The 22278-nt window shown below is 45.9% G+C and overlaps 1 protein-coding gene across 1 annotated transcript; it reads right to left on the bottom strand.

Annotated features, from left to right (window-relative positions):
* Positions 1-8787: 8787 nt before the first annotated feature.
* On the bottom strand, positions 8788-13262 carry smtla (somatolactin alpha). The gene is made up of 5 exons (XM_035525357.1): positions 13187-13262; positions 12682-12860; positions 11890-12003; positions 10566-10745; positions 8788-9802 (listed from the first exon to the last, which is right to left on the bottom strand). The coding sequence occupies exons 1-5, from the start codon at positions 13200-13202 to the stop codon at positions 9605-9607; spliced, it is 687 nt and encodes a 228-aa protein (XP_035381250.1). The 5' UTR covers positions 13203-13262; the 3' UTR covers positions 8788-9604.
* Positions 13263-22278: the final 9016 nt, after the last annotated feature.

The following is a 22278-nucleotide window of genomic DNA, read 5'->3' as shown; positions in this document are numbered from 1 at the left end:
TTATTAGTCTTTTTCCTGAAACCTTCATTTCACACTAGGTTACTTAAGTATCTTGTACCAGAAAAAGTAAACAACATTTGGACTTCTCTTTTCCAGCAAACTCCCACTCAGCTCCCCTGTTTGGGCAAGCACGTTCCAGCCTCAGACAAATCAGCTAACCGTGTCTGTTACTGCTAAAGCACATCTGGAGAGGCCATCTCTGCCATCTCACGCCGGCATCACACACCCAGAGGAACAGACCTGTGGGGGAGGGGGACCCAGGACCACCCACCCCCCCCACCACCCAGCGGACACCCACCCTTGCCATCCGGTTTGCCTTCTGAAGCCTCCTGATAAGGAGCCTTGGCAGGCGAAGCAGAGCTGGGCTCTTGCCTGGGTCACCGGGAATCCAGGAAGTGTGGATGATCACTCAGTGGCACGGGGAACAATGGAGAAATGCTGCATTGGAGCAGGGGAGATGGAAAGACGGAGAGAGGGAGAGAGAGGGAGAGAGAGAGAGAGAGAGAGAGAGAGAGAGAGAGAGAGAGAGAGAGACACTCACTGTACATTCAGACCAGCCAATTTACTTCATGTTCTAGTCGATCGAATTAGAAACAAATAAGTTGTAAAGTCAGTGAATTTCTCAGATTTCTCAGTGACTTTGAAAGCAGCAGAAACATAACATTGTGCAGAGAGGTGAAGAGGTCCATGCATAGCCTTAGGCCAGTTTAGAGAGGGTTCGGAACGGAGAGTGTTCATCTCTGCCGCCCTCATCTCACCAATCAGAGGCATTGAGCTGAAAAGCACACCAGACCAAACACCAGACTGAACAACCTTCCCCATCTAGAGGTGCCGTGGACATGCTCATGACCCGCCGTAGGCATGGGGCCTGGGCTTGGCTCATCGAGACAAGCAAGTAATGGTTGTGTACTCAGGGCTGGCAGACACTCCGAGACGCTTAGTGCAGAAGGATGAAAAGTCTGTGTGTGTGTGTGTGTGTGTGTGTGTGTGTGTGAGCGTGGCGGTTAGACTGGCGTTGTGCGAGCCACGCAGCTGGAGTAAGTGTTCTGACTCATATGCTCAGACCAGGCCGTTCCCTCTCTCTGATTTATTGGCTGGCTTTTTTATCAGACGACTGCAAGCCGGGGCCTGCGGTACACCCTTCCCTCCACCCTGCACCCAGGCAGTTAGGCCTCCTGCACACATTGCCAAACCCCCAATATGTGCAAACAGACACACACACACACACACACACACACACACACACACACACACACACACACACACATACACACACACACACACACATATATTCAACACTACACTAAGATTCCATCTGGGATTCCATCTGCATGCATGGTTTCTATGAGTGCAATGTTCTATTTTTACTTACCTGTGTTACTGAACTATGGTATCACAGTGTTTTATGTACATGTATACTGGACATGCTTGTTGTGAGTATTCTACAACGACTTCGGCAGTCATGCTTGTAGGGATGAAAGAAAATAAAAGGTTTTGGGATTGCAGCGATGAGAGGCGAGGCAGGACACATTCACAGGCATGAGGGGCGTTTATTTAGGGCAAATCCAAAATCACCATCCTTGAGTCAACATGACATGGACTCCAATCCAGAAATTCAGGGAAGATGACACAACAGCGAAAGCAAGAACACCAGCAACAGCGACGACCCACAAACTGAACAGGAGACCACAAGGTACAAACACACAGCCAACTCAGGGGAAAGGAGACACAGGTAGAACCACTTGGGGGAAATGCAAGACACGGGATGAGTGCGGAAACAGAAACCAAAAATGCCGCCAAATCTCACATGGTGCTTAATGCAATGGAAACTGCTTCGCCAAAGGGGGGAAACTGTGACGGTAAAAAAAGAAAATTTTCACAGTGTAATTTTCTGTAAGTTAGAGCTATTTGGTCTAAGTACAGCCCTAGGATCTAAAAGACCATCACAGATGTGAAGGTGAATTTGTTATCCCTCCTTTTCTCTCTCCCTCTCTATCTCTCCCTCTCTCTCTCTCTCTCTCTCTCTCTCCCTCTCTCTCTCTCTCTCTCTCTCTCTCTCTCTCACCACCTTCCTCTCTTTCTTCCCTCGATCTCCGTGGTCCACCTCTGGCAATGCCTGGCGATGAGGTAATGTCTGAATTTGTAATCTGTCTGTGTGGGTCTTCGGGGGGGCCACGGCTTCCCAGTCGGCCTTTACTTTACGGTCCGACGCAAACACTCTGTCGCGGGCCCCCAAGAGACGGCCCATGTTAAGAAAACACGAACCTAAACGGACCGATCAGTGCACGCACCATGGTGCTCTGGAGAATACAGATGTATGACACACACACACACAGACACACACAGACACACAGATGCTTACACACAGCCAAGCAGTTATAGCAAAGCCATTATCCAGTGAGGTCAGTTTCATGCCAGATCAGAGAGATGAAACACAGCATCCTGGGGCAGTCCTGGGGCTGGCTGCCATGGTCAGACCCCGAGCCCAGTGACCACAGAATCAAACCTTGGTCAGCCATGAGGAGAAAGCTGTCCAAGCCACTAATTTGGGGTCGGTATTGGAGACCACAACATATATACACAGCATAACTCAAACCACCCACAAATGTGCCAAAACCAGAGACAAGGCTAAGACAGGATCTTTCCCTGCTGGGACTACTGAGCATGGTTGTCCACAGCGCATCCGTGTACCTGTTCTGCACATGGCACTGTGAGTTGCTTGGGCTTCTGTATGCACCGTGAAGGAGCGTTTTAGTAGCCCTGCGTTTTTGCCGGATCTCAGTCGAAACAAACTTAGGTTCATCCCAAGCTGCACTTACCTTCACACACCAGCAACAGCACGACACATTCACCCTTTCATCTTATACTTAAAAATGTACCACCTCTCCCTGCTCTTTCAGTTGAAATAGCAGTGAGAGGCACCCCCGTGCGGACGACGGTGTGTTTAAGACTGGAAGCGTCGGAACAGCTTCCTTAAAGTTGTACAAATAAACCATGGCAAATAATATATGTTTATGCCAGAGACCTTGAAGACTTTAGTCTTAGAAGCCATGCAAATGAATGATGAAAGGATAAATGTACAAAAATAAAGCCAAAAAGACAGAAGAACGCTCCAATGCGCCACCATTCATTTACAACAGTCTCTTTACAACGCTCCAACGCTCCACCATTCACACTTTGTGAATCATACAGTTTTTTGGGGTTTTTTTGCTTTTGCTTTACTTTTTTTTTTTTTTGTCAAGGACTTTTATTTGATAAACTCTGGAACTTCGGATCTTTGGCTCTTTCTCTATGCATCCCTTACAATTGCCCTATGTAAAGCAGGCATGTGTCCTTCAAACATATAAAGCTCTGAGCACCGCACAGCCGTGCGATTCTCGCAAATTCCCCGGTTGCTGGTGGTACTGTTGCTGTTAGACGGGATATGGGACAGGGCGTGATAGTGGGGGGACTGGGACCTCACACTGACGTGTGGACCGCGTATTCTCACAGAATGTGCCGGAATACAAAACTCATATGGGATCGGTGCCAAGAGGCCTGGACAATTTAGTATCTACTCACAGTGCCATGTCCCTTATATTTCTATGTCTTAAGAGACGAGAGGGATAAAAATGGAAGCCATATACTGTGGAATTATCCCTCTATTCCGAAAAGGAAATTATTGGATTTTGAAGCTCTGGCCTGGCTTCCGCAGGGAAGGGAACGCGCTAGGGTTTTTTTTCTCCTTATTTTCTTTCCATCTGTGCCTCCATCTAAGACAAACACAAGCCCTACCTAAATGACAAATACACTACCGTTCCGGCCCTGCAGGTTAGATTTGGTCTCTTTGGCGAGTCTGCCGAGGTTTCACGGGGTGGCTACGGGAGCACGGGGAGGAAATGAAACCGATTCACAGTGAAGGGTCAGACCCCCCCCACGCCTCTCCCGGCACCCCAACCATCTGTTTGTCTGCTTTAAACAGCCGCGATTCGTTCCCAAATGGTTTGGGTTTGATAAATGGCACATGCTGAGCAATAAGTGCCACCTTACAGCCATCAGTGTGTAGTTTGCACCTGCGCCAATGGTAAAATGACGCTGGAGCTTCTGTTACTAGTGACAGGGACAGTGTGGTCAGCATTGAATTCCCAGCATGCAAATCAAATCAAATAAAAAAGAAACCTTCAGTGGCTCTTTCATATCCTTTTTTTTTCTCTTCAGTAATTTTATTAACACGCTTCTAATATAATCTCTTTCAGTGCGATTTTCAAAAATATTATGAGGTCAATAATTAAAGGCATAATTGGTGTGAAATTCTTTTAGTGATGATCTGTGCTGGTTGCTAAGAAACAAGAAAAAACAAAAAACAAACAAAAAAAAAAACCCGAATAGAAAGACAGATGAACCATGTGATGTTAAAATGCAGTCTGAGGTTGAATTCAGTCCTGAAACGACTCAACAACTAGAAAATGGAAGAGCACTCTCCAACATTTACCAAAGACCAGAATGGATTTGACCTCTGAAACAGAACCCTAAACTACAATTTCCCTCTTCCAGGCCCACACAGCAGAGTCCATGTGGGCCTTTAAGTACTGCAGCTATTAAATATACATACTGATGAAAATAACAAATGGAAATAATAATAGTATTCGTAGCACAGCCATTATCCAGGCTGTGATTAGTCAGTATCATAACCTAAGGACAGGCTGAATACTTTAATCGTTCCTTTGTCTGAAAACGCACGCGATTTCTCTCATGTTTCAGCGTGGGGACCGGTAACAGATACGGCAATCGGCTAATCACTCACAGAGCCGCGGTCGCCGGCCGTGGCGTGAGAATGTTGGGGACCTGCCAGGGCGGATTGATGAGCTCTTCCCCACGCGGCCTCCAGCAAGGCGGCCAGCGCCTGCCCGCGCCTGAGCGATGGCCTCATTTCCTCCGGGCATAAATCCACCTCCCCGGCGGGCACCGACGCGGACGCCTATTACATCAGGTATGGCTAGCCCACCCCGGCAATTACAGCCCACCTGTCTCTCTGCTGCCCGCTTTTAAATGCTCCCAGATGCCTTCGCGCTGTGTTTTAATCAATCCCAAGAATAACAGGACGGATTAAAACGTCCGACGCAGACTGCAGCAGTTGCTGGCTTCGTTCACGGGGATCAGTCATATCGGAGCTGATGATACTGGATTGGATCTTGTCTGCAGTCACTTTAAGCCAGAGCTAAAGTCTGAATTTTTACAGATTTTTTTTCCCTTTTTTCTAAGGGGAATTCACAGAATAGAACAAACTTTCTTTGTGGCTAGGCCTCCCTGCCCCCCCTCCCATCCCTGGCATTAATAACGGGCTGTCTAGAGTTGCAGTGCGGTGGCTGGCGGTGGGGTTTGGGTCTTTGGTCCCCTCTCCCCGCTCCTCCCCGTCAGACGGGCTGAAACCCTACCCTGCCGTTTCACCCTTGCTCATTTCATCTGCCACATCTCGGCACACATTGCAATGGTTAGGAGGGAGGCCTGACCCCGAGACCCTGTGACCTCCCCTCCGACAACACGTCCGCCCCAGGCCTGCCTCAGACGGCCCCCGGGGAGGCCCCAGATTAGGCCAGGGAGGTGAGGGCTCTGGTCCGCTTGCTCGGACGATTCGGCTCTGGCACCACCATTCCCAATCCTTCCCTTCCTCCACCGCTAGCTGACAACCGACCTGCAGGGCCACGGTAGCCCTGGTGGGCGGAGCCAAAGCCTGCTGGCGGTGCGTGCTGGAGCGGGTGGAGGAGTTGAGGGGCAGGCAGGCAGAGCTGGGTGCTGACCCCTCGCCCCTGCTGTGTGCTGACCCCTCACCCCTGCCGAGCGGCCCGACCATGCAGAAAGAGCAATTTGGAGGCCATGCAGAGCTGTCGTGGGTTAAATATCCCTGCCCTCTCTGTTTCTCCCTCCCTCTTTCTCTCTCTCTCTCTCTCTCTCTCTCTTCAGCGGTGGTTCATCCAGCCTCCCTACACTTAGCATACCCTCAAACCACTTCCCATTACCTGCCTTCCGGCCTGCTACACCCTCCGTTGAGCACCACTTCACCTTTCTCTGTTCCACACCCCAGCAGCCTTTACCCCTGGTCCTAATAGTCAGACTGCCAAACCGTTCATCCACGCTTCGCCCTCCCTTCACTTAAAGTAGATCTTTAATATTTATGGGGCCAATGCCAGAGGGAGGGTGGAGGTTGAGGCGGAGGCATTGGGAGCAGCTCCAACGGGGGGTGGGGTAGTGCGTGCGGGTGGGCGTGGTCTGGGTGGCGGTTAAGCAGCCAGAGCTCAGCCACTCTCCATGCCGAAATGATTAAGGCACAGGAAGCTGAACCTGACACGGTCGACACCAGTCCCACTACCACATCCTGGCCGCAAGAGGATTGCTGCACGCCGCCACTCCACGCGCCATGACAACCGGGACTGATTTACACCTCTTGATAAGAGGAACTGGGGAAAAAAGACACAATGGGTGTGGCCTAGAATTACATTTTTTTTTTTTTGACCATCTATAATGTCACAGTTCAGCTAATGATAAAATACATCCACCCACAGCTTTGCCTCCAGTGTCTTGGTGATTAACTGAGACTGATGACAACTCATTTAGGAAAGCTGGGAGCCATTTTTTTCATCCTGGGTTAAGCACTAGAGCTGGTGTTCACCAGAAAACTGCTGCTGATGCAAATTGAGTCAAGATTGTAAAGGGTTACTTGATGCCCAGGAAGCTGGCCCTGCCTGTACCCGAGACAAAAGCATATCCTGTCTCCTGGAGTATATCCTGTCTCTTGGAGTATACCCCCTCCCTTGGAGTATATTCCATCTCCTGGTCCCCTGTGATCACAATTTTGCTCTGCAGGCTCTTGAACATGTAGAAAAAATGTGAAAAGAAACGGCTAAAACAGTCTGTGCTCTGACAACCTCTCATACCACCCCCAGTTTCTTTCCTTCCTGAAATCCTAGCAGGGTTACACACTTGAGAAACTCTTGACAAAAAAAAATAAAAAATCTTGCATCCACTTGAGTTACCTCCCAGCATTCTATTGCATTATTTACATAATTTTTCAGCCTTTGGAGACTTGTGGCTGTTCTATAGTTACATGTAAAAATAAAACCCCCTTTTCTTCCTCCAGGCTTACAGATGAATGGAATTAATGGAGAAGAAAACTTTAGGGTCAAGAATGTCTCCGCACAGCTCTCTACTGCCCCCTCGTGTGGAGGGAGCAAAGCTCTCTGCTATGTCAGTTCAGAGTCAAGGTGCTGAGGAGCATTCTTCATGACTAAAACACCTGTCAGAAATTTCAGCAGACAGCCAAAACATGTTCCAAACATTCCGGTATAGACAATTAAGCTAGTGTCAAAATCTTTTCAAACGTCGCAGTCTGCAAAAATTATTTCCAACCAGTCCTGTATAGACACCATCTGTGTTTTGATTTGTGATATGCGGCTCTAGTTGAGTCTTTGTTGTGACAAGTATTTTTTCTTTATAACGAGTGTTTTGAATTTAAGTCACATATATGTGAAATGCCTCCACCCTGTATGGGAAACAGCATTTCCTGAAAGATGCAAGGACAGAGTGCAAAATGCGGAATTACAGCTCCTCCATTTCTCCTCAGTGAAGGCTGCACTCCTTGCAATGGGCTTTTTTTTTATAGACTGTCTAGCAAAATCAAGGTTATACAGCATGGCTAACAACAACCTGTCACAAACAGTGACTGATACAAATATTTGTTTGTGTGTTCACATTCAAGGGCATTTATCCAAGCACTTTTCCTTCCGTACATTACCAAGTTTGAAGTAAATCCCCTGACCGAAGGAAATCGCTATGAATAAAATTAAATAATCACTAAATTCCAGGCTGTTCAATCAGTAGGAAGAGGTTTAGGAGTCACTGGATTCTGTAAACTCCTACTGATTTAAAAGACAGCGATTTTGACAGTAGACAGCAATGATGATGGTATGTCTGAGAGAACAGTCCAATGAGCAGCAGAAGTCCACTGTAAGGTGATCTGTCGGTAGCCCCGCCTCACAGGCGCAGAGCGGAACGTTTGCGCGCAGCATTTCAGCCTCCGCGCAATGTTTTCTTTAATAACAGGGCACTGATCTGTTGCCATAGCAATACATAGCCTCCAGGGTCAGAGACCAGAGGGTGATGGTACGCTCATGGGTTTGGCAGCCAAATGCACAGTGTACCACCGTGCAGTTAATGACTTTAACCGGCCTGGTTGGCCCTCATCCTGCCCCTGGAGTACTAATTCCAGTGGTCGATTAACCTAGCGGAAATAAAGAGTTCAGTTAGTTAATGCAACATCCAGTCCCAAATAAACCTGCTTGGGAAGCAGAAGGGCTGATTTGGATAGTGTACCAGGTTTCATCATGAAACTAGGGAGCCACTTTCAGATGTGTGTTGTATATTGCAAAGGGCACAAAAATTTTTTTTAAATTGATGCCAGGTCCAAAGGACCTTGGGGCAGCATCCAATCAGGTGCTCACTAATTTGCATGCAACAATCACAGGTGCTTTCATTTGCATTCCTCTGGGCCTCTTGGATACTCTAAGACTGTAAAAATTGTTTTGTATTTGTGTGTGTGTGTGGGAGGGGAGTGTTTTGTGTTGCTTTTGGGTGTTTCGACAAGACTGTACAACAGTTTACTTGTGTTAGAGCAGTGTCCATTAAACAGTGGTGTTGAGTACACACTAGTTTTGGATGGGTTCAGATCCCTCAGTGCAGTAGGATCACGTGTTGCAACATAATTAGTCCCCCCATACCAGACAGGCGTACCTGAAGAAGAGGTGTGTGGAAATGTGAGATTTCTGAAATTTGATTTATTGAGATTAGTATGGCAGATAATAAAAAGACCTTTTAGAATCAAGCATTCAGTACCACACCACTGTCCAAATACACATTACTGTTATGTCATGTTTTGGCTGTTATGCAACTTTTCCTAAGCCTTCAGTGTGCACAAACACACCAACACCCACACCCACACCCACCCACACCCACACACACTCCTCTATCCACATTCAACTGCTTCGTTCTCCCTTGGTCTCGCTGATAAAGCTTATGCGGAGGTGAAGCTAGCTCTGTTTTACGAACACACAGACAGACACACACACACACACACACACACACACACGAAATAAAAAGGAAATGTGTGACCGTACTAGAGGGCCCAGTTCAATAATGATCTACAGTGAGGGAACCAAGGAGAACTACAAACTTCAGTTAAGAACAAAGAGGAAGTGGAATGAATGGTGAGGCATGCAGACAGAGCGGTGGAGCAGAGCGCACTGCTGACCAGTGGGATGCTGTCCTCTGTCCTCTCTCTCTCTCTCTCTCAGTCCCATTTACACTGTGAGTCTTCAGATTCTCCTTAAGGAGTAAATTTGTGATTTTACTTGTGCTTTCAGTTAAGGAACATACAGAAAATACAGAGAATAATAACTATATATATATATATATATATATATATATATATATATATATATATGTCACATTACTAACAGCAGTACTGACTGTGAGGAAAAAATGTGAAACAACAGAGAGAGAATACAGTGCACTGCGTTTGCTGGCAGGATTCTTCGACACCAGACCACGTCAGCCACGTCGGAGGTGTGTTTCCCTAGAGAGTGCAGCTGAGCCGGTCCGTCTGCCTGCACTTGAGCAGCTTCAGTAAGGTCTCCATCTTGTGGGCGTCCTTCTTGAGGCACATGAGCGAGTTGTATTCGTGGAAGATGGAGTCGGGGACCCCTAGCTGAGGCTCGGACAGCGCCTGCTGCAGTGCGGCCGGCGGCGGAGCCGCGCCGCCCTCCTCCTGCATCTGGAGAGCAGGATGAGGAGGTGAGATGGAGGGGGGTTTGGAGTCAATGCATTATAGACGGGGCTGACCTTCTTCCAAGACGCAATTATACTGCACGATAGCAGCACTAAAACACCTCAATAACACCAGGAATGGATGCATGATAGCTTTGTCATTTTCAGCCTGTTAAGTATGACTGGCGGAGGACTGCCAAGGACAGGACTAAGAGGAAATGAACCTACTTTTCCATTTTGGTCATTCACATTTAAGTACTAATTTTTCAGTTCAGATTCATTATTAGCTTTTTTTTGGGGTGACAGCACCAGGCTGCTTTGCTGTCGGTCATGTGTCTCTCTGCCGAGCTTTATCATATCAATTTGAGATTGAGAGAGAGAGAGAGAGAGAGAGAGAGAGAGAGAGAGAGAGAGAGAGAGAGAGAGAGAGAGAGAGAGAGAGAGAGGGGAAATAGATAGATAGATAGATAGATAGATAGATAGATAGATAGATAGATAGATAGATAGATAGATAGATAGATAGATAGATAGATAGATAGATAGATAGATAGATAGCAACTAGCATAGCAACTAGCAATCTTCAGTTCTACAGTTCTTTTTGTATCTTGGGGCTTCTCTGCAGTTCTATACTCTACACCTTTACTCACTGCTCTTTATTCAGTACTCACTCGGTAGTATTAAGTAACTCAGGCCATTCAAATAACAATACTTTACTTTGATAATAGGCAACCATAGCCCTCTGTGCATGAGCGAGGGGTTTAGGGCCTTACCATACTGATCAGAAGCACCACTCCCTGCTCCAGTCTGGTCAGTTTATCAGACACCCACTTGAGCTGGCTGACCAGAGTGTCTGGCGCGTGGTCGTTATTCTTCAGGGAGGACTGCAGGTAAGTCAGGGGCTCCACCCAGGACTGTGCCAGAATTAACATGTAGTGGAGAAGCCTCATGTCCTGTAGAGGGCGGAAGAGAGCCTGTGAATCCAAAGAGGCCAGCTTTACAGGAGAGGTCGTTCTGCAGCCGCTGTCCTCGTAGCCGAATCAGTCTGTGCTTTTTGAAACACGAAACGGCCCAGGGGTCACGTTCAATCGCTCACTGGTCCGTGACACCTGTGCAAGAGGCATTCAGTGGTTGTCGAGCAGGCGGCCAGTGCAACAGAAACGCGCTCTGCTCAGACAACACTCAGCAACGATCACTTCTCACCACCAAAGCCATCAATGAGAGTGAAATTAGAGGTTAAAAGGGTATAATATTGAAATCTGACGTGCCTGGCTCGGCAGAACAGAGCGGAGCTTTGTGTGACCTCTTCCCCTTGCATGGATACAACCTGAAAGTCCTTATGAAAAGAAGCGAGAATTCTCCAAGCCAGCCAGCCAACTAACAAACATACAAACACTCAACGCGAGTGCAAAACATACTAATGCAGGTTGCCAGATATAATGCACGGCACCCTCCCTCATGACGGAACAGGAATGAATGATGAGGAAAGTGAGTTTGGTGAAGGATGCTGAAGTGTTCCTGGTAAGACATCTCAAGGTTTCATGTTTGGTTTTTTTCTCATATGATGGAACCACTTTCACTATTTCTCAAAAATCAAACAACACTGGGAAATGAATACATCCAAGCAACCTCAATAACTTTGCACTGAAATAACGTGGCCAAGTGTACACCAATCAACAAAAGTATGTGTTCAAAAATTGGAGCCCTCTGCTGACCTTGGCCTAGCACCAGAACTGTGGTTGTTGTTACTGTGGTTACAAATAATTTTTGGTGTATAGAACACTACTGTAATAGAGTGCAACAGAGTGGCGTACGGGTGTTGTCTGGAAAACATGTGAGTGGTCTCACACCGTTCACATTTGCTTCTACTTGGTGTTATGGGTGTGTATTGAGAGCAGAAGTGATTTTTTTTTATTTCTTTGTTTTCAGTCCCAGAAAATATTTGCATCATGTGTTTTTCTACTTCAAAGGGTCTAGCATGAGTAACTAGTTTGGAGTAACTAGTTTGGTTAACTTTTACGGGAACTAAAAGGCTTAATTGTTTTTATTTTTTTGTAAATTAATGAAAATGAAAATACCGAAAAACCAGCTGCTCACCGATATCTGCTGGATCTCGGTCTTGGATCCCAGGTTGGGGAAGGACATCGACGTACACGTGCCACCCCCCTGGTTCTTCAAGCCCCTCAGTGGATAAGGAATATACAGCTCCTCCTGCGAAGCAACACAATGCAGACCATTGGTCCATGCTCACCCCCTAGACCTCCGCATCGCAGCCAATCAGATACAGAGGAAACAGGTCCTGTGTCACTGTTCACGGTTGTATCTGGTAACTTTGGTTTTGAGACTGCAGGGTTTAACACCATTGTATGTCCATTGTAGGGTTTGGATATAAAGATATATTTAGAATTACTTCCACAGAAACTGATAACATATGATAATACATAACAATCTATATCTATAGGTTAAAACACTGCATTGCTATTTGTAAAGAGGATGTCACCAAGTTGTAGGGGTGCTTTAATATTCCATAATGGCTTTGCCTTAGAAATTGCTTAATATTTCTATGAAATATCTCTCTGTCTATATCAGTCTGATTAAACATTTCATTAATTCAGACTCTTACAGAGGAAAATAAAATTTTTTTCTTAGTAATGACACTGTACATTGCACATGCAATAAAGCATATAACTGTTCTACTTGTGTTTTTGTTTGAATCAAGTATCACTACTTACAATTAAGCTTTGTTAATGCACTGTTATACTACACATATAACCACTGATGAGAGCAGGTATGATATGCAGTGTTAAAGACAGGTGTGAACTACAGGTTCGTGTGCAGGGTTGAGTGTGTGCTACTACTGTGTGGGTGAGGAGTGAGGCGTGAACTCACATACTGATTGCAGACTTCCTCAGTGATGCGGTAAATGAACTCGGCATGCTGGGTAACGCGGTCCAGCAGCTTGTCCTGGGAGATGGAGGTGCAGGGGACAGGAGAGCTGGACTCATCGGCGCAGTTAAGGGGCAGGGCCACGGACCCACGGAGCAGACACAGCAGGCAGGCCTGAATCACTGACACACACACACACACACACACACACATACTGACACGAAGAGCTTTGAGGAGCAGTATATCAAGTGCTAAGCCTTTAACAGGTACAGCTGACACACAGCCTGTCTATTTATTCACTAAACATTTTACACTAAACTGTTTGCACCCGCATTCAGATAATAAAGTAACTATGAAATAAATATAATAACATGTTTTCGATTCTGTCAGTACGAGCTCCACACTGCAAAATAAATGTGAAAGATAATTTAAACATATCGAATTCTCTTTTAGAGAGAATTCAGCTGTTTAGTTAGCTTAATGCTTCGATAAAAGACAGGAAGGATACCTTGAAGCTTGCACATTCTGCAGGTATTGGCTTTGACCTCGAACTGACATCTGCGCTCCAAACTACCTTTATATAGCAGTGGACGAACGGCACGCACACGCATTGGCACATGAAGAGGGCTAGCATGAGTGAGTGTGGGAGGATATGACCCTTTGCCCTCTAGGTCAATTCATAAATATGCAGAATATATATGAGGGAATACCGACACCTTTGCCAGAGCGGGTAATCACTACTTCATGAGCACAGCTGGTCCATATGGATTTTTAAACAGTAATTCTTAAATAATCACAATTCCAAAATTAATATTGCCTAAAATTCACATCTATAATTCAGATAGATGCGATCGATTGAATCGATTTTATTGATTTCCAAAGAAGATGAATAATGTCCAAATGGCAGCTGTGAACACTAATAATCATGAATGTATGTAAATGGCCATTTCATAGCCCAGTGACCTGCAGATGGTCCACATTTTAATTCCTCTCCACCTCTCAGCCCACCCGAGCCCAGCCTATGCCCCCAAGTCTACGCATGTGTTACTGGTGTCTTTCCTCTCGCACTGCTGTCCACCTTGAATAGCGCTTGTACAAAATATAATGTGGGCAATAATCTAATGAGTTGGATTTAATTAGGTTTGTTTTATATTCTAAAGGAAGGAACTCATCTGGGCAGTGGTAGCTCAGTGGTTAAGGTACTTGACTAGTAATTGGAAGGTTGCCAGTTCAAGCCTGACCACTGCCATGCAACCTCTTCTTTGGCCGTTCTCTGCACACCGCTACAGTCCTCCATGCCGCCTTTCCTGCTCCCCATCGCTTGGTGAGAAAGTCTCTGGTGTTCCTCTCGAAGGAGGTCTGCTCCCGTGAACCTCCAGTGATCCAAATGCAACCGGAGAGGGAGTAAAGGTCAGTGTCTTATTACCGACAGCTCCACGTGTTGAATGCCTTGCATTTGTCAGTATTGCATCTGTCACCTATAGGAAACATATTAGATATTCCTCTTTCAGATGAAAAAATTCCATTTTTCATGGTTTCCAGCATTATATGTATTTAACACTTTTATACACATTTTCTTATATTGGATGTTTGTGTTATTGTGTGCAGCAGGGGAAGGTGGAGAAGCTGCAGGTCTTTCACAATGCTGATAAAATGAAACGCGTGTTTACATAAAGAAAATTCTGTTGTCCGTCTTAGCAGTTCTGGATGTGGGCTGAACGTGATCAAAGGAATCCCTTATCCAGTGCAATCAGCTCCTGGCTACTGAAATAACATGGCAAGGGCATAACATAGAACAAGCCCTTGATTGCAGGCTTTCCTACATCTTCCTGTCTCTGTCAACCACGCATTTGGGGCTTAAACTGACTTCAGCATTAAAATAATGGGCTGCATCTGTTGCTTTTCATAATTTGAGAAACTCAGTATTTCAGAGCCAAAGTGGTGTGATCTTACATAAAAGAGTACAACCAATGCTCTCCCTCATTACGACTCCAGACATGCTGTGTGGATCGTTTGTCTCTACTGCATTTTGCAAAGCTATGGAAGAGCTGGCGAATGAAAAGAATGAAGTCTGCCTTCAGAACCGCGTGGCGTGGAGATGAAAGGACAGTGTTAACAATCAGCACTTCCTTCTGGTGGAGGCATTCGGCAATGACTGAGGTATTGCTTTGTGTGAGCCTGAGGGTCAATGGGAAGTCAGGTAGGAGTGCTCTGTACAAAGGTGTTTCCACCTGCGCGATGAAGGAGGCCATGACACAGAACTGGTGCGGGGATGGGAGACGTCAGAGGAGCGTTTCCTATTCACACGGAGATTCAGGGACACCTGGAGTCCATCTGGACCTGCACACACAAAGACAAGGCACGTAGCCTGATCCGCCCAGCAACCCGGCATTTTATACAGGGGAGCGGATTTGCTTTCATGTACGGAGGATTAGCGTTTAACCGGGACGAACTGAAGGATATGCAAACGTGGCCACACAAGCACTCAAAAACACTGATTCATAGAACGGAAAATAATAATAATTTTTTAAAAAATCAAGCTTGAAGCAACAGAAATAAAGAAGAAAAAATGTAATTAGTTTTGCAAGTAAGTTATGTTACTCAGATGGCCCCTAAACATTAGAGCTGAATATAAACATGACAAGCGAGAGAGAGGGAGCCAGTAAATATTTAAAAAACTTATTTCAGTGCAATAATTGTCATTATTGTTTTTTAGCCTTTGTAAGTTCAAAGCATGAAATGCTACATATTATCAGGTAAAATGTTTGATTGATGGCAGTGACAAGATAATCTTCATACCTGTCTCTGTTCTGGTATTTTTTTATCATGAAGTCTGGGCACTCCATCCATCCATCCATCTATCTATCTATCTATCTATCTATCTATCTATCTATCTATCTATCTATCTATCTATCTATCTATCTATCTATCTATCTATCTATCTATCTATCTATCTATCTATCTATCTATCTATCTATCTATCTATATCTATCTATCTATCTATCTATCCATCTATCTATCTATCTATGAAGCTAATCTGTCACCACCTCCCCATGTGGTGATTTGTGGTCACCCGTGAGTTTAAGGTTAAGCCTCATTTGGCAGTGGAGAGGTGCTTCAGACAGAACCATCAGATAGTGGGGTGATAACAGGCCATCTAGCCCTGGTTCTCCCTTAATTCTCACATTCCCCTCTCATCCTCCCAGTCCACAGCAATCACAGCATTAGTAGGTAAACTGTGCCAGTGCTAAGCCCTGATGTAGGAGGGTACCGTTCCTGGCCACCTGTGTCCATAAGCCCCTGTGAGGGACTGCGTGGCCTGTCAGAGCACGTCCGTTTAAGGGCCGCAGAGAGGTGAGGTGTGAGAGAGCTGGCCCTGAGTACACGAGTACACATGTGAATATTCAACTCGGCCTGACGTTCGAAGCCAATCACGGCACGAGCCACTCTCTTCTCCATGCTGTGACTACGCTGCTGTTCGGCGCGGCGTGGTGTGTATGTAAATGTGTTATGCGCAGCTATAAGGCCTGTCTTGATTTTGTAAGTCAATATGTATGTATTTGGGCCAGACTGTTGCTTTTGCACGACAACGGCTGAGACAATAAACGTCCTTGAAAGGAACTCGTCTGCATTACTTTGAGGCTATCGGCGCTGCCAGGCGACTCAGTTTGCGCGAGAGCATTCTTCCCAATGTCCCTGTTTGCCTTTGTCTCGAGATAAACAAACAGTGTCCAATCTTAGCCTCCTTCTTTCCCTTCCAGTCCCAGAAAAAAATGCAAAGATAAAACAAAACTAAACAAAACAAAGAAGCAGAATAAGGTTGGTAGCTACACAAAGCAACGGCATCTCTACTGGCGTCAGTCATCTGCCATACTCTGTTTTAGCTTAAATCCCATGTGGAGTTCCTTAAAATGGGGCTAGACTGCAATCCGGCGATAATTTCCTTCACTGTTTTATTTCCTCTCTGACTGAAGGGCTACATTATGCGCTTCTGCAACACATTTTCCGCGTGCGTTGTCACGCGTAAATCTTGACAAACGCCGGCAGTGCCATCGGCGACGGTGAATAATAAGCGCGAGCTCGCGCTCTTTTATGCGTGCGCGCTGCGTTTACGAGTCCACTTCCAGCAAGCTGCGGTCTGATAAACGATGGCCATTATCATTTCAAACATATTAAACCAAATGTAATAAACGTGCAAACGTAGCACGTGCGCTCCGAGAGAAGTTAAGCCCAGAGTGCAGAGCGCCACCGTCGTCTGTTTATTTATTTATTTATTTATTTTTGGCGCCGCGGATGCATTAAACGGCGCAGAACGGGCACCGTGATGGTGTTTAACGAGGAGACAGAGAAACAAAGCGGGGACCTGCGCGTTTTACAGCTCGCGCCCTAGTCCGTGCGCGCGGAGGCGAACGTGCGCATAATCGTGCATCTTTACGACCGTCACAGTTAGGTCACCGTTTCATCTGCTTTCCAGCCCGTGGAAATGAATGGCGATAAAGTAAATATTTCATATATTAACGCAGCGGCCTGTTTTGATTCGAAAGTACATATTTCGCGGGTCAGTTAGTTTAATAGAGAACTGACTAAGGAAGACACTCCGGTAACTTAAATTACATGATCGTGTTGATACAGACGACAAACATCTTTTGCTGTTAGGAAATCCACATTTTTAATGTCGTCATGTTACGTAGGTATAAATTTGCTGTCTGAAATAAAGGCTGGTCGTTGGCCTTGATCTTACTTCTATAGAGAGGCTTTTTCATATTGTTATTGTGCAATATAAACTGTATAATGTAAGGAGATTTATTTATGCGTTGCGTCCCTGTACTGTTGTGGTTGAGTTACTCTGGATTGGTCAGCAACATCTTCAGTTATGTTTTCCCTTCGTCTTGCTCTCTTTCTTTCTCTCCGTTTCTCTCACTATTTCTAGTCCTTGCTCTCTCCTGCCCTGTGTCTGTCTCTCTTTCCCTTTCTCTCTTCCTCTTCACCTCTCTTTGTATATTGATAAAAAAAAAAGTCTAGTATATCTTCTGTGTGTTTGTGTTTTTTTGTTTGTGTGTGGGTGTATCGCTGCTTTTTCTCCAAGTGAAGATGGTGTTGTTGAGAGATGACAGTTCTGGGGTACTGGTACGTTACCATTTTGCCCCAGGAATAATTAAGCTCTCTGTGATAACACAATGCTGCCACACACACGCCCACCCGGTCCTGTATCTACCCAGCCGGTCCCTTATGCCTGTACAACTGCTGCTCCTGCCCACGGCCTCAACACTCCCCCGGGCTCAACCCCCAGCCTACACACACACACACACACACACACGCACGCACGCATCACACAATAATACCATCATCAAATTGTTTATTTCTGTAGCTAAACACAGCAAACCTCAGTAAACAAAATGATTTTTTTGGTTGTGAAATAAATGTGCAACAATCAAATTTTTATGTTTTGCTCTGGAGACATTTTCTTACACACAGCAAGGCAAACTGCCACTATGTGACAGGTGCATGTGTATATGTTTGTGTTTGTTTGTGTGTATGTGTGTGTGCATTGTTTCATGCATGTGTGTGTTGTTTTTTTGGTGGGGGGCACTCCTGTGAAATCCCACGGCAGGCAGACCGGAGATCCCATTTGGTTCTGAGAGTCTGATAAGGAAGTATGTGAGGCATAAAGCCTGTTGATGAGATTGGTCAAGGCCCTTCCCATGCATGCAGAAGGCTGGCAGGCGAGCCGCTCTGAGGTACAGCCCAGCTGGGCTCACCTCCTCCCCAGGTAAACCCCGTTATCCCTCACCCCCTGGAAGAACCGCAAAGCCGTCATGGCCGCCAGAAGAAGTCCTCACGTTTTATCATTTATTCACCTTTCTTTTTGTCATGTAAGCTGCGTCTGGCGACTGCCGGAGGAGAAAGCTACTTCGGATTCCCTTTCCTTCAAAGGAGGCTCTGGTGAATCCGGCAGGCTGGTTTGCAGACAAGCCGCTCCTATTCGAAAAGAAAGGACACACATTTTCAAAGTGGAGTGTGATGGATTACGTCCTCCGTACACTATGTGCCTGTTCTAAGCAACTATCGAAATCTGTCTTTCTCTTGGTGCCTGTGCGGATGGAGAGGAGACAGAATGAAACCAGAGAGATGATTTTCAAGAGATGAGGTTCCCTGTGCCTCTCTCTCTGTCTTCGTCTCTCTCTGTCCTTCTGTGTGGCTTTGTTGGATCACAGGCGTCATGGAGGAGGAACCCAGTCCTGCAAGCACTCTACGTGTCAGGTGTTGGGCATCCGATCCATCCAGGACTGCGTGAGAGGACAGATGGCGGCTCAGAGATACCTCATGCATAGCCAGAGCAGTCTTTCTGTCATGGTCTCTCTCTCTCTCTCGGTCTCTCTTTTTTTCAAAGTGACTGCTGTGTCTGGGTTCTAAATGTATTTTGGGTGTCTGACGTGATTTCCGCATGCATTTCACCTTGGCATGACAGTTTCTAAATTTCTAATGATTCAGGGATTTTATCTTTCTTACCTGGTCACAGCCAGCTTCTTCCTCTTCTCTCTCTCTCTCTCTTCTTTCTTTCTCTTTCTCCCTCTCTCTGAACTCTCTCACTTTGCTTCTCCTCTTCCTAGCTAGTCTCATTTGTTGCTCTTTTGAACACATACAGATGTGCTTCTAATGTGACTAATGTGAAAATACATTATAAGACACCGATGATGCAGGAGCAGTGTTGAAACTCAAACAGAAAAAAAACAAACATTTATATCTTACACTGAAAATGATTTTATTTTCTTTGCGTTTCTTTTTGGACACTTTGTTCACCAGGTGGTATATGGCCCCACTGACTTTCTGGTCACCATGGTGATCCCTAGGCTGGTGTGGCAGTATCCTTTGCCAACTTGGACCAATCAGCTTGTGCCTAGTTGCCTTCTTGAGAACCTTGGTGTATAGAATTTGAACCTCAGTGTAAGATATGCAAGACTCTATTGACATCTCTCTAAAGTCCCCACTGACGGGTCTAACACAATTTTGATTCAACAATTTGACTCTTTTCTTGATTTTTCATTTAGACTATTATTTACAAGTCATTAGACCCATGTGATGGAAAAGTACTTTCTTGAAGAAGGCGAATCAGTGCCCGAGACTTCTCAAGCACGGCCGCTTGCAAGTGCTCTACAATGAGGGTCTGAGTGTCCCGACAGCTTGGTCCCGATGCAGGGCTTTCTCGCCCAGCGCCTTTGCAGGAAGAAAAACCATAAAATAAAACAAAACCCAACATTACCTATATGTGCAGAGTAATTAGGTCCATGGAGGTTCTGGCCAAAAGACTGGTCCTAAACACACTATTTTCTCCTTGTTTTCCTGCAGTGCACATCGCCGTGATTGTCAGGTAACATTTAGAAAGTCCCGCCGCCCCGGTTGCCATGCTGAGCTGTCATTCTCACCTGGCACTGCCTTCATTGAGATTCAGGCCAACGTCGTGGAGTTGGCCAGCTCCCGTTTGAAATGAGATTTGACCGTGGGGGTCGACTGTGGGGGTGGGATTGTGGGGTTGGGAGGTTGGGAGTCCAAAGGGGGTTAGTACAGAGCACACATGAATAATATATTGCTTGCACACAGGCATCATAATCAAACAACAGAGCATAACTGTTTTCCCTTTTTTTCTAATAATGCATTTTTTCATTGTTTGGCTGGCGTCATGTTTCCTGGAGATTTGGCCTCCCCCGCTCTTCTCCCTGTGTGGATCTTTGCCGCCGGTGGTGGCTTTGGACTTCCCTGTACCAGACGCGGCACGAGACCAGCCGCATTCTCAGACGCCCTCTGATTTCCAGTGTCTGCACCTTTCAAAGGGCCATTATGTTGGCTTGAATGCCAGCCGTTTGTAAGCGCAGATCGAGGGCTTTCCACGCACAGAGGTGCCTGTGCTTCTTTAGAAACCAGCACAACCTGGCAGTCATTAAACCCTGCAGAGTCTTACTCTGTGAAAAAGAAACCATGGCGACGTGATCGCCAGCTCATTACCGACACTGCAATGCAGTTTCTTTTCTGTTTTCTTTGTTTTAATACTCCACAATTACATTTATTTACATTAGTTATCCAGAGAGACAGCCCCCTAAAAGGAAGGTGAGGTGACGTACCGTCTTTGAGGCACATGACAGCAACCATCAGCTGGGACCAAACCTAGCACCACTGTACAGCCGACGCACCAGCATTTGCAGCGAACCTACTCGCTTCTTGTGCGTCTGGCTCAGTGACCTCCTCCAAATAGTTTGTGCTGATTCTGATTCGCAAGCTGGGGGGGTTGAAGTGGCAATCACATGGCACAAGAACGTGAGCGGACAGAAGGCACAGTGGAACGCAAGCCAATCCCCGATACTCGTGACCTTCCACTGCCTGTCTGTCATTCGCCTGCATGGAGAGAGGCTGCAGACAGGGCAACCAACAGCATGAGAGGGGTAGAGAGATACAGACAGAGGGAGAGACAGACAGACAGAGAGAGAGAGAGACATAAACAGGCATGGCTAGAATCTCGATCGTGTCCAGCTTTTCCAGTTTCAGTGGTACCTCAACATAGTTCTCCTTGGCTGTATGGACTGTTTTTCATGCCATCGTGACACACTGAATGCCTTCTCGTTTGTTATCAAAAACACAACATGCCTTTCTTTATATCACAGTCTTTTGTGCACAGCCATTTAAATGCAAACAATAATAACGAAGGGCTCTGCATAAAAGAGGTCTGCTTGTTTCATTCCAGGAACTGAATTTCCGAAGCACGAGCACGGGATGGTTGTGTCCTGAGCTGTCCCAATTCTTGCTCCTAATCCCATAAAAACACGAGCACAGGATGGTTGTGTCCTGAGCTGTCCCGATGCTTGCTTCTAATCCCATAAATACACGAGCACGGGATGGATGTGTCCTGAGCTGTTCCGATTCTTGCTCCTAATCCGGTAAAAACATGAACACGGAATGGTTCTGTCCTCAGCTGTCCCGATCCTTGCTTCTAATCCTGTAAAAACACAGGCATGGGATGGTTGTGTCCTGAGCTGTCCCGATCCTCGTTCTTAATCCTGTAAATGACACTCAGTTCATACTTGTTTTCTAACGATTTGCTAATGACAAAACTGCAAACGAATGACAAGCAAATCTATAGCCATTATTCCACTATTGTTTTAGTGGGTTGAATGGGTTAGGTGTAAGGAAATTATGTGCAGTAGCTGTTTTGATCACTTGGGCTAATATAGGGGCGACTGAGAATAAAACAGATCAGAGTGACAGACAACAGCCTAGAGGAAGCCTGCACCTTAATAATTCACTCTAAGACACCTGCCTATCAGAGAAATGTTGGCATTTCTTTAGACATGGCTGGGTAACATAGAGCTACACGCACATTACTAACCAAAAACATGGTCTGAGGTCTGAGGGACTCAACACACACACACACACACACACACACACACAAACACACCTACACACACGCAAAGACACACACACACAAACAAAACACATACACACATGCTATAACCAGTGCATGCACTGAGAGAAGGAATCTCATGTTCAAAATTATTTGAAAAAAAAACTCCAAAAAACAGAAACATACCATCACCTGCTTGCAAAACAACC

The sequence above is a fragment of the Electrophorus electricus genome, chromosome 4 (genome assembly GCF_013358815.1).
Source record: "Electrophorus electricus isolate fEleEle1 chromosome 4, fEleEle1.pri, whole genome shotgun sequence".
Lineage (NCBI taxonomy): Eukaryota > Metazoa > Chordata > Actinopteri > Gymnotiformes > Gymnotidae > Electrophorus > Electrophorus electricus.
The sequence above is the reverse complement of the archived record's forward strand: the minus strand, read 5'-3'. Positions and strand labels throughout refer to the sequence as shown.

What these genes read in the sequence shown, in the direction of transcription:
- smtla (XM_035525357.1), bottom strand. An exon ending in AGGAAGTCTGCAATCAGTAT is followed by an intron (nt 12,004 to 12,681) that starts GTGAGTTCACGC and finishes GTTGCTTCGCAG; the next exon opens with GAGGAGCTGTATATTCCTTA. An exon ending in CCGAGATCCAGCAGATATCG is followed by an intron (nt 10,746 to 11,889) that starts GTGAGCAGCTGG and finishes CGCCCTCTACAG; the next exon opens with GACATGAGGCTTCTCCACTA.